Raw genomic sequence first — 13,549 nt, 5'->3', positions numbered from 1 at the left:
GAGGAAATGTTGTATTGTTGGGTATAAGTAACTGCATGACTTGATACTGTTGATGGGACTCTTTTTGAGTCTTTCCATGATTCGTTTGGGGAATTCTGTGGAACTGTAAGATGTATTTCCAAAGATCAGATCATACAACTTTCTGAAATATAAATAATTTAATAACAAGGGGTGGCAGGGATGAGATAATGATGAGGTGGCATACAGTAAGTAAAACAGCACGTTGTATGTGTAGGTTTGACAACCATGTTTTAACTTAAGCTCCACTGTATAGTTTTGGGTAGACAAATGAGTTGTAATCACATGCTTTCAGATTTCATGCAAAATAATAGGATGCACTTGAGAGAGAGGAAGGCAATATGAAGCTAAAATAAGTGTACTGAATGATCTAATCATCAGGCTATTCATGATCTGAACTCTCCTTCATGGGGACCGAAAGGCACGTAAAGTACAGGAGTCATGCCCATCTTTAGAAGCTGAAAAAAATTCATTCACCCTTTTTTTAAATTGCGCCAACCTTGGTTACTGTTTTGGCAAGCTTGTGAGAGATATGCCAAAGGAATTAAAAGGAAATTTCTGCAATAATAGTTGTGAAATAATAGAGAGAGGTAGACTGAAAGCACTACAGAAGTGTCAGGCACCCCAAGTCTTTACAAGGAAGGTGAGGAACAACAATGTTCTTGTACAGGAGGGTAAGTCAATGTATTGTTTCATCTTAAGCTGACGTTTAGTTATGACAACAACGGAATCTTCTAGCAATACACTGTTAACAACATCTGCTAAAGATAGCTACAGTGTAACACAATAAGCTAGCGAGCTAATGTGGAGTCAATCACACCATAGCAAGTGCAAATAAAATGGCAGAGCTGGAAGACCTGCTTGCGTATTCTGGGAGAAAGTATGTTTCCCTCAAAACATAAAGGAGAATGTAGTTTGGTTGCATGGGAACAATTTTTTTTGGCGACCAGGCAACTTTATTACAGCCTTTAAAATGCTGTCACACTTGCATGTTCAATATGCAAACCGTTCACTTGCTCTGAAGGTTTCATAGGCTTCTACGGTTGCTAACGTAGTATTGGACAGTGGCCATCCTTCGCAAAGGATCAATTCCCCCTTGCATACACTGATTACTGAGTATTTGGGAAACCTGTGACAAAAACCTGCAGTTGAACTTCATTGATGTAAGTTGTCTTTAGTGGAACTACATAGTCAGTGACAACAAATCTTTGGTTATTTGAATCAGCATTGTGATCCACCTCTACTCTTTTGGAAAAAAAGAGACCAAACACCCTCTAGAAGACCAGATGGCTGAATACGTTTTCAGAATTGCACATCAGCAGGGTCATTCCAGAGCTGTATCCCTTCCTTTGCTATGAGAGGTTTAGCATGCCATCACTTAGTTGCTCCTGACCTCGTCTGATCCAGATTGTTCATCTGATATTTTCATCAGCAGTCTTAAAGTGTTAGCGGTCAAATCAGTGAATTATCACTTCACGATGGAAATTACATCAGGTTTTACAAGATGTCCTTCGATGAAATAATGTCTAGTGGCTTTACCATAGATGCTGCTGAAACATAATCTCTTGCAAAAACTTCAAAATCTCATCACATATTGAAACTGAACCTTTTTTCCAATGAGAAAGACAGTTTTAGAGGGAAAATTCCTCTCTGCTTTGTAAATGGTTATCTCATTGTACATCTGTCAGTCCTACTCTTGGCACAGTTGTATGCAGAAGTAAACAGATACCATCAGTTACTGACATTTTAGGTTTTTAAAATTCCTTTCCTTAAATTACACAGTGGCAGCTTCAAGTAGGTGGGAATGGCCTATTGATCCATGTTTAAGCCAAACAGTAATTTCTTGGCAAGTAAAACCAGAATGCCATTCATGGCGGCTACGCTATTATTAAATTGATAGCTATTGTGGCCGAGCACTATGGCCTTGTGGAAAGAATGAGCCCTCACAATGCGGAAGCTGAGAGGTCTGGATCACACGTCACCGGGGCTTCCAGGAGCTGGCAGCTGAAGGCAAATTCTCTAAGCTAACATTAATAGGAGCTGACAGACCGAGTCCTTGCATGACTTACAGACCGTAATTCCTCCTGTGCTTGGAATTAAATTTTACTTTTAAGAATATCCATTTGCATTATGAAAATATGTTTTCTGATTAGAACAAGGCAGTTGCTTTCCAACATCTGTCATTAAGAATAAGTTGCCTTCTAAAAACACAAAACAGTAATAAGTTGAAAACTTGATAGAGTTCAAGAGTTGTAAGTTTAACTTGTCAAAGATGCATATTTAAGCTGAGGGGTGATGAACAGTGAACCAGTTTGAAAGAAATACTTTGTGCAAAAAATGAATAAACATTTATACCATTAAGACCCTCAATATGAAACAATATGGGGTCATTATAGAGTTTAGAGTATTTGCAAACTGTAGGTTGCCAAAATATGCTTACTGAGTCCTCTGCAACTTAATCCCCTGCCAGGGAATCTTAGACCAGTTTTGGATTTCCCGGTAGTGTTTAGCAATTCTACATTCATTCACACAGCAAGCCTTTTAGATCACAGACCTCTGACCCCGCTCATTTAGTTGTTTGTGTTCACTAATCAGCCAGTAATCCCCAGAAATGTCCAAATCTGTCTTTTGGTTTTTCTAACGGAGTCCTCCATTAAAAAAGCTCCGCATGGCTGTCAGCATGCCGGGGAGTGGACGGGGTCATTGAGAACACTCTGCTGGGGTAAGAAGGCCCAGAGAGACTGCAGCCGCCCAGACTAATTTCCATTTAGAAGATTTTAAAATAACCGTCTTTTCTCTACTGAATTTTTAGAGGACTGAGAGAGAGAAAATGTAAAATGGGGGAAGCTGTGGTTTTGCACCATCCACTTTTTTTTAACCTTCCTCTGTTAAATACTGCTCCACAAAAGACAAAACATTTATGAGACAGGAGTCAAAGGTACAAATATATATTTTGAATTAAACTCTGTGAAATTGTTGGCATTAGCAACCAAGCTTACTTGACACTTGACTATTATTATAAATGTTTTAAAACATTCAGGCTATATTATAATGCTGTATTGGCCACATTACAAAGAATTTAAGTCAACCCTGTGGTGACTTGGCACAGTCTGTATGGAAGTAACCATTCTTAACACCTGTTTGTTGCTGTTGTTTAATAGAGGAAATTGATCAAATGTATCTTATTTTAAATGGATTCTAAGGCCACATCCATTTTCCCTAGAGCATTCCTTCCCTCTCAGACAAGCTCATGGCCAGAAAAAGCCCTAAAAACTCTATTATCTTCCGGTCTTTCTTCTCCCCCATCTCTGCTTTCTACTACCTTCTCTCTAGCCCGTCTGTCTGTCCTCCCAGAGAGGCACCCAGGACCAGGCCCAGGGAGCCATAAAGGGATGGTTTGTGTTTGGTTAGTGGTGCAGAGAGCCATGTGAAAAGCTTAATTTCGAAGGTCCAGGGGGATTAAACCACGCAGGAGGCAGAAAAGAAGGAGGTGGTTTGCATGTGTGCTTGTGTGTTATCATCATGAATTTGTGTATGTGTGTCTGGTAAGGCAGGCAGGCTGAAGTCTCGGTCCTCATATGATTTCAATTAAGGTCCTCCACCTTTTCCTGCTCTGCAACCCCTCCTCCTCTCGTCTGTCTACCCCTCCCTGACGACTGAGGTACCAGAGCTGAAACTGCAGTCTTTTCCCATTTAAGCCCTTATTAATCAAAGTAACTTTTAGTCAGGTTGATGAATGGAGAACTGGAGGAGCCCCTTGGCTGAATTCACCTCAGTTAAACATGCTGTTTATAAGAACGTATACAGTGGTACATGAACATGCACCCAAAAACAAACTTTCTTCCTGTCTTTCTTTGTGCATGTCTTTCCTTCCTTGGCATCCTGTCATCCTGAACCATTAGCTATGCTCCGTTGCCATTACAAAACAGGTCAGTGCAATGATGGCAGCCTGGATTTATGTGCATACGAGTAGACAATGCCGGTTCTCATAAATAGTCACTGTGTTTGGATCCCTTTCTCTTTCTTTTTCGTTCTTCTTTTCTCCTTTCGAAGTTTCTCTTCTTCCGAGCCAGGGGGAATGCAGTCAAGATTTGAGAGAAAATGAACGAGTAGCCATGCTTATGAGAGAGAAATGAGGAAATAGATGATCTCACAGATGGCCTTTTTCAACAGTCTTGTTATGTTGAGTTTCTGTTGGATATAAAACTTAGGCTGCTCATATTAACTGTAAACTGCTTTGACTACATTGGGAAAACAAGATATGATTTTCAGCGGAATTGAGGTGATAAGGCATTCACCAGATGAACATGACTGTCACCTTAAGACAACATCTCCATTAAACCTCTATGCACCGTAGTCCATCTGTGAAAAGGTAGAATAGATTATCTGTCTAGCTTACAGTGGATTTGTTTGTAATAAAAGCAAACCAAGTCACATACCTTCAGAACAACTTGAAAGCACTTACAGGTTCTGAATGTTACCAAACTGGCATTTTTATAAGGGAAGCACCAGATGTGCTGCCTTATAAATCTGCCTTCCACCCAAAGCAAATATCTTTGCAATAGTCATGTGAGGCCAGAGAGGAAGGAGTGTTGTGAGAAAGAAAGACAAAAGGAATGGTCGGGGAGCAGGGTTCAGTTCAGCTGAGTTAGAGGGAGTCACAGCATGTCAGGCAGGAGCGTGAGGCTGAAAATGAGTTAACATGTACTTGCTGCTGACAGCAGGAAAATATACCTACAAGAGTTTTTAAGGGCTATATTGGTTCCAAGTATGCACACAATAACTTTTCCTGGATTCTTTTTTTCCTGTTGTATGTTTATTTTCTGTACATTTTTCTTATCCAAATCAATTGTGGAAGGAAGCTTTTGTCTTACTTGCCCATATATGACTAATTTGTGATTTGGGACTATGTCATTAAAACGGAAAAGAATGGTATGTTTTTGTGATCTTGTCCTTACATCACCATCTATGCAATGTATCCGTATACAACAGTTTCAAAACGAATCAAAACGTATTATTGTTATCATACAAATGTCCAGCAACACAAGTCATTAGTGAGCCTGTGCAAGCCCCTGCAGCGCTGCTGTCGTCTGCACTGTGCCGACCACAAGAAGCATAAAACAGGCACGAGAGGCAACGCTGCACATCCTACCTCTCAATTTATATACAAATTAAATAATGCACACATTTTCATAGTTATAAGTACAAACAGTTAAATGCCTGACATGTTAGCATGTGATCACCTGTCCTCCTTTGCATGTTATGTTTGCACAGATTAGGAGTCATAAATGTGATGTCTTTACTGTCATGCCACTGTAGGAGCTTGTAACATAATACCTTCTCAGGGATTTTCCTCCACTTCCCGCCTTTATTCTCTTAACACAGGCATGAATAAGCTCGCCTGACATTCATACTGTCGTTGTACTGATTGTTATCTGCAGATTAAGCCCTTGTCTAAATATGAGAAATGAATAATGGTTTCTCATTAAAACTAAAAACACATGTTAGGACAGTGAACTTCCCCCTTCCAGCTCAGGAAATGAAAGACGTATGATTAATCGAGCCGTGAAATAAAAGACAGTTGGGTACAAAAGGGCATGTTCAAGAAAGGCAGCAGAACATTAAAATCCATCCATGCATTCAGACATGTTCTTTTTTTAAAAATAACGGGTGGAGATGTTTTGGGCGACCGGTCGGTACCGAAAGTAGTGAGATAATCAGTACCAAACAGAATGTGAATCTAAACCAGCATAAGGGCCCCATCTTCAGTCGACCTTTCACTCTGTCATAGTGGGGATAGGAGGAGGAAAAAGGTATCAAAAATATATTAATCATAAGATTTTAATCTAGGGGATGTGTTTTTGTTACGGTGGAAAAGCGATTCTATCAAACGTCGTAGAGGTTCAGGGAACCTTTTATTTCAAATAACATGAGGTCCACCATCTGTGCAAATAGGGCTAAAGATAACGAGTAGGATCTGGTTTGGCGCGTTCGGCCCTGCGGTGAGCACCAGGCTTCAGAGTGTCTGGTTTACTTGGAGAGGTAGCCACAGAGAGCTGGGTGTTTCTGACATCCTGCCCAAACAGGGTTTGGCTCTGGGAGAGAAGCTGCATCGAGTGCTGACTCCCCTGTCTTCTTCTCTACACTTTAACCATGAATGGCTATCTGCTAGCATTTTGCTCAGAGGGTTTCTTGATTCATCCATCTTCACTGTCCAAGGTTTTGGGGAGAGTAGGAAGAGGTGGTTTTAAATTTCTCAAAAGTCATCTGTCTTAACTACAGAAGGCAGGGCAATGACAGAGTCGCTTTTACCAAGTTGTGGGCTTGTTGGTATAGAGGAGAGGAAGACTGAAAAGTGCTGATTACAGAAGACGTGTGTTTGTGTGTGCCAGTACTTGTGTGCGTGTGTGTGTGTGTGTGTGTGTGTGTGTGTGTGTGTGTGTGTGTGTGTGTGTGTGTGTGTGTGTGTGTGTGTGTGTGTGTGTGTGTGTGTGTGTGTGTGTGTGTGTGTGTGTGTGTGTGTGTGTGTGTGTGTGTGTGTGTGTGTGGTCCAGGCAAGGGCCGAGGACAGGATGACATCCAGCAGACCCATGTGTTGAAATGACAGGGGTCCTGTCTGGAGAAGCTGTGAACCTCCATCTCCTGTGGCTAAGGCACTTTAAACTTGCCCAAAATACACAGTCACACACATGCAAGCACACTCATTCCAGTGGCGCATAGTTACAACACTCTGACTGTCTCCCATCCTACTGCATTGCTAAACTTGTAAACAAGACACTTTGTTTCAGCTAAAATGTTTATAGTCTGAAGTTATGATAATGTGCAGTTTTAATGTGTGTTTAGCCTTTCAAAAGTGCTGGTTATCTCTGAAATTCAAAGCACTAAAACACTATCAGAGGTGGTGACATCATTGGAAGCCACGTAATAAAACTTTATCTGTAAAGTTCAGTCTGTGAGACGGACGAGCCAGGCTGGCAATGAGTGTTATCACTGAAATGTGCTGATAGCTGTGGTAAACACTGAGAGGCTCAGTGATGTCACTGGGGAGTTTGTGCGCATGCATGAAAAGGGCGTTGACCTTGGCCTGGTGTTAGTGTAGGTGTCTATGCATCTGTACTGCATTAGTCCAGCAGAGCATCTATGTGGCAAAAACAATGTAGAAAGTCTGCTACAGCACGTCATGAAAATAACAATTTCATCTTTAAAAGTATCTCAGTTCTGTCAGCTCTTATAAACTCTTCACTCAATAGAAGAAGCACATGGGGAGAAAAACACAACAGTTTTTTCAATATTTACACCACACAAGTTAATTTGTTTTGACAGAAACATCTGCAGGAAATCTAACGCAAGCTCCTTCTTAATAAGCTTTAAGAGGGAAAAGCAGGAATAAAGTGGAAAAAGATTTTCTCAAAATCCTCACCGCAGCAAAGCCTCATTTAGGAACAACCCTTCTTTTCGCTTTTGAAGAATTGTGGTTTTCTCCTAAAGGCACCACTGGACTTGTTTTCTCTTTTAAATCTCATTTCTTGAACCAAAGCATAATGGCGCATTCTATAATGAGTCCATTAACCATTTTTCATCCCAACATTATTAATTATTTTTCAGATGTATCATACTCTTTCTCTTTCACCATTATTTGTCTGGTTTCACATTATTTCCATACTATTAACAGGAAATCTTGTGAAGTTTTCGTTGGCTTCTTCTTCTTCTTCTTTTTACAATGTTTGAATGTTTTTGTTTGTTTTCTTTCTTTGTAGAATTTCCGTCCCATCACCAGTGGATATGGCGGCTCCAGTCGTAAACCTTCATATACCCCTGAACCCCAGTACCCGCAGTCTCCCCAGTACCCTCAAGCTCCCCAGTACCCACAGTCTCCCCAGTACCCGCAGTCTCCCCAGTACCCGCAGTCTCCCCAGTACCCGCAGTCTCCCCAGTACCCGCAGTCTCCCCAGTACCCACAAGTTCCTCAGTCCCCACAGGCTCCCCAGCCCACTCACCTGAATAACGGACATTCAAGACCCAACAACGGACACAGCTATGGATATGGGAATGGAACCGGGCACCCTCAGTACAACAACCCTGCAGGACTTTATCATAATGGCAGCAATGGAGACAGATCTCTGCCAAACAAGATGGGAGGCCTTAGCCTTAGTGCCACACACAGGTGAGTCGATCAAAGTGTGTGCTGCAAGGGAATGCAGAGATAGTAAAATGTAAACAAATGGGCCCTAAATCCCACCAATTTAGTTCAATTCAATTCAATTTTATTTATAGTGCCAAATCATAACAAAAGTTATCTCAGGACACTTTACAGACTAGGTATAGACCACACTCTATGACTTATTTATGATTTACATAGACCCAACAATTCCCCCATAGAGTACGGTGGCAACGAAAACCTTCCCTATAACAGGCAGGAACGTCAGACAGACCTAGCTCTGTTGAGGACTGACATCTCGTCTTGACTGGTTGGGGATGAAGGTTACTCAGTTTTGTCACCATTCAACTGATTTGTTTAATGCACTGTCCCAGGTAGTCCAATAACCTGTATTTATTGCATATATATATATATATATATATATATATATACACACACACACACACAGTATATTTGTGTGTCATCTGCATACATACATTTTTAAGATTTCAGCTAACTGGAGTTTGTAACAAAGGTCTAAGATATGACCCTTGTGGAACTCCACGTTGCTGGAAATATATCCGTTTTCAAGAAGTTCTTAGTTACACTTGTTATCACTGTCTTCTTCTTGGACAAAACACAACTTAACCAATAATAACTTAGGAGATCCTCATCATTTCTTCTGTGAAAAGGAAAAACAGTGAACCTTATCTATGCAGTGGTTGTTAACAGTAGAAACTGTTTACACATTGCGACATGGTTGTCATGACACACCAAAGAAATGAGACTCACATGTCTGCATTGACTTTTCCATTGTAATACTGTATGTAGAAAATGCAGACATATACAGTATATTTTGATACTTCACAGATGCATGTGTTCATGTGTTGACTCCCCTAACAGATGTTAACACAGAAACAGACACACTTTGGCTGTCTCTTGACACACATGCACAGATGGCTATGTGGACTGGAGATACGATTTGTTGTGATGCATCCCCTCAAGCGGGCAATAAATGTGTGTGTTTAGTCTCCCAGTGAACATCCTCTCCAGCACTCCCAGGACTGGATTGTTAAACCTGACTAGGCCCACACACACACACACACAAACACACACACACATTTAAACAGCAACACTGCTGAATGCTCACTTTACCTAACTCATTCATTACACAATTTCTCCATCGTCATCTCTTTCTTTCTTTCTTTCTTCCTGTCTCTTACTCAGTCTTGCTTTAATCAGCTCAGGCTTTCTCTGCTATTCACACACACACACACACACACACACACACACACACACACACACACACACACACTCGTACTGCAGTGAAGCGCTTCCTTCAGACTCCTAGAAAGGGAGTCCGGAGACAAACATGCAGTTAAGTGTATCAGTATTTGAACACAGCACATCTGTCCGCAACTCTGCTCATCTCCCAGAGGTTTGAATGTTTAAATGTTTAAATGTATCAAATGAACAGGATCCATCCTGTAAGCTATAGGAATAACTTGATGGATGAACGAACATGCAGATCCATAGCAGAGAGTTGTTGTGATTAAGACTTCATGCCTGTGGAATCACATGTAGAATGTAACGTATACACCTCCGTTTTCCATCTCTCTGTTTGTCAAGTTTACTTTTCTTCCTTTGGTGGTCTGGCAACTGTCATCTGCTCTTTTAACGTTTTTGTTTAGGCGAGTTCACTTTTCATTCCTTTCTTGCTCAAAAAATCACATCAGGACACCACCTGATAAAAGACCAAAAGAATATAATAGCCATATTTGATACCTGGAAAAAAAGACAAAACCCAATAAACTCCAATTTAGTAGATTTACTTCAGTTAGAAAACTTGGTTCCTTTGTTGTCTTGACTTATTCCTAAAATAAATTTGCCTTTTTTTGTCGCTTACAGTACAATAACACTGTGTCTTCACTAACTTGTCTCCTTCAGCCCAGAGCCTCCCTCACACTCTCCTGGGGGCGGTAATGGTTTCGACCCACAATCAGACGTCTACAAGATGCTGCAGGACTACGAGGAGCCTGTCTCTGCACCCAAACAGTCAGGCTCCTTCAAATACCTCCAGGGAATTTTGGAGGCTGAGGATGGAGGTAGGGACATCTGTGTGAATTCTTACGTGTGTGTGTGTGTGTGATGGTAGAGAAAAAAAAAACATGTGCACTGCAACCTATGAGCTACATTTCCCAGTAACAGTAAAGTTAATGTATCCAACATTTAAGGATGCTATCTTGGGCTTTGGGAAACATTTTATAGACCAAACAGCCAGTCCAATAATGTTGAAATTAATTGACAGATTTATCAGTGGCAATGAAAATAATTGTTAGTTTCCATCTTAATCGATTCAACTATTCACATTTTAGATGCTGTTGGTCTTTGGCATTTACAGTATGCTTTAAAATTGACTTTGAAATGGGTTCATGAAATGGTTTGTTTTTCTCAATAATTCAGCTCTACTGTGCATGCAGAAGTTCAATGACATTATTCTTTTTTGATGAGGTTTAGAGGGCTGAGAAAGGCTGCATATTTTTACTGTACTTATTCATCTGAGTATGCCTGCGTGCATCTATGCAATACTAATAAAAAATAATAACTATGGATGCTCGAAGTTTCCGAGGAAATATTTCCTCCTACGATTCCAGCCAGAGGAACATCTTGCATTGCTCGGGCAGCTCCTCTTTCACTGGTTTTAGCTGTTCTGTCTTACTGGCATAGTTTTCCTTTTATAGGAAGACACAGACAGTAAGGTTAGGGGATGGAGATGAGAGGGAAGAGCGAAAGAGAGAGAGAGCACAAGACAGAAAGAGAGAAAACAAAAGGAAAGAGGGAGCAGGAGAAAGATGAAGTGCTTTAAATAGCTCACACAGGGTTGAACGAGGAAGGGAAGTTTTGGTTTGGCGATTTACTGCAAAAACAACTTCACAAAGGACAATAAAGAGAGAAATATGGTTTTCCTGTCTGCCTTCTGACCACTCTGCATTCCAGCTTATGAGGAGTCATGTGATGCTGACAGCAGCAGAGGAGGGCTTATCCTATAAACTAAAACATTCTTTTCAGGTTTCATGTTGACCACTAAAGCGGGTCAAAAGCTGTGAAAGTCATAGTTGTATGTAAGTGTTGGTATGTTAAAGCGGAAATAGCCTGGACCTCAGAGAATCGGGCTTATGACCCATTAGCATGGATTGTCTATGGTTAATGTTTTTCTCAACCTCATTAACTGACACTGAGGCATCCTTGAGAAGAGTCTCTTAATCCTTTTTACTATTAGAGGAGTGTTACCAGCTGTGTTTGTATGAATCTGCAGTGTCAGAGCCAGCATGTATTCTCAGTAAATTTTGTCATACAGTCATTTATGTGAACTCTTAATCCTGGGTTTTTAATGTTGTTGTTTTTTCATGTAACAAAACAACAATTACTTGTAGTTAATGTGTCCTGGTAATTACTTTGGCAGTGGAGAAAATATAGAAAATATAGAAATATTTTTTCAGCCCAAATACAAGATGGCCCTTTCTCTGTGTGTCTTTTTATATATCCGATAATTTGAAGCATCCTCATGTTGAATTTGGGCGCTCCTGTGGACAAAACTGGTAGTGTTCCCATGAGCACAACAGCCTCGTGTCGTAAAGACCTTTGTTTTGGAAATGAGTGGAAGAAAGACGCCACCTATTTTTAATACTATTTTTCTTTTTTAAAACACAGCTTTAACACGATGCAGACAAGGTAATGCATCTATTTGTGGCTATGTAGGATTAATAACTGTAATATGAAGTTGTTGTAGCCACTAATGATGATTCAAAAACTATTCATAATCAATCACTGATTTTATTTCCGTAAAGTATTATTATCTCAGGGCAACAGTGAAAACTTCCTGCTTGGTCAAATCTCTGGGTCTACCTTTTATGTGACAGAGGACCGTGTAATCCACAGCACAAGGAACAACGCCGACTGCTCCTGCAGCAAGGCCTGGAACAGAGCCAGAACATACTGTTTCCTTAATTTAGCACCTACTATTACACTCTAAGCAATGAGAAAGAGGGAGAGCTGAAGAAAGAGACAGAATGGAGAGAGAGAGAAACACTACTGATGGATTAAAGAGATTTTAAGGGGACTCTTTCAGTCTCCTGTCAGTGGTCTTTCTGCTTGGGAGACTGACAGGTTGATTGACAGGCTAAGCCCTTGATGAAAGAGCGAGACCCCTAGGTTTACATTGGGATCATTTTAAAAGCTACCTGTCTCTGTTGATGTTTGGCGCTGTCATTTAATCTGTGTGAGAGTGTGAAGTCCTCCCACAATTGTTGCTAAAGTCTGTTCCTGGGTTGTTGTTTTTAATGGCCCAATAAAGAAGAAACAAGTCAAATTAAAAATGGAACACATTCACGTTCAAGTTAAAGTTAAATCATCCTGTTTTTGAATGCATACCTTGCTGTCAGGCTTTTAAATCACAGTAGTTGGTCCCTTTTTGAAGGTGAAAGCCCCTGCAGAGGCCATGTTGACTTTCAGGGGCTTTTAAAGTTAAAGCAAACAAGAGTGTCAGTTTACCCAGAATTCCTCAGGCTCTGCCATGATAGGATTGCAGTGTGGATGAAAGAGGGGTGGAGTGAAAGTAAAATACTGGTGTTAAGTTAGGGTATTGGAAGCAATATTACCTAAGGTTGATAGATCAGAGAAAGTATACCAATATGAGGGTTTGTTTTTACATGTTATGGTAAATGTAATGGTATTACTGAGTCATATAAGCCGTTACAGACAGAACAGTTTCTGAATGTTTAACAGAGATTGAATGTGAAGGCTTGGGGTTTTAATGAGGACGGACAGGAGACAACGTGATGGGTGAGTGTTTCTCTACCAGTTGGAAAAAGAAATAAACAAAATTCCAGTGACCTCTCTGAAACCTCACCCAACGTTATTTGTTTAAAGAAAATTCAGAAAAATATATCTTCTACTGATCCTTACATTATGTATTTTCAGAAAAGTGGCTTTATAGTACACCGTTTTGCTGAGGTTATTTTTTTTAAGCAGGTCAGAGCAGTGATGAATGATAACAACAAAACCCATTTTCAGTTCATGGAAAGTGCACAGGAGGGAAGCAGGCTGTGTCCTTTTGAAGTATTTAGACATCCATCAGCATCACTGCTATGCAGAGAAGGAAAGTTATACTTAACACTGTACAACACTGGTTCAGTTAATGATTGTCTTCTGGATTATAACACGTAAACACAGTAATATTTGTCACTTGCATCTTACTTTGCCCCAAAAGTTATGTGGTAAGCTAAATGAATCGCAGTAGACCAACTTGGGTTTGATTTGAACACTGTGATTAGAATTGTCTGTATTTGTGACAGTCAGCTCAGATCGTTAAAGGTGAACATTACATCAGTCATG

At 40.4% G+C, this 13,549-nt stretch overlaps 1 protein-coding gene across 1 annotated transcript in view; it reads left to right on the top strand.

Annotated features, from left to right (window-relative positions):
• pdlim4 (PDZ and LIM domain 4) overlaps positions 1-13,549 on the top strand; it is a 44,409-nt gene that overhangs the window by 22,883 nt on the left and 7,977 nt on the right. Inside the window, exons 4-5 of the mRNA XM_083926947.1 lie at positions 7,776-8,182; positions 10,103-10,260. Of these exons, the coding sequence (XP_083783073.1) occupies positions 7,776-8,182; positions 10,103-10,260 (565 nt within the window). The remainder of the gene's footprint in view (positions 1-7,775; positions 8,183-10,102; positions 10,261-13,549) is intronic.

This window comes from Echiichthys vipera (assembly GCF_963691815.1).
Source record: "Echiichthys vipera genome assembly, chromosome: 14".
NCBI classification, from domain to species: Eukaryota; Metazoa; Chordata; class Actinopteri; order Perciformes; family Trachinidae; genus Echiichthys; species Echiichthys vipera.
Note: the sequence above shows the minus strand (reverse complement) of the source record. Positions and strands in the feature narration are given on the sequence as shown.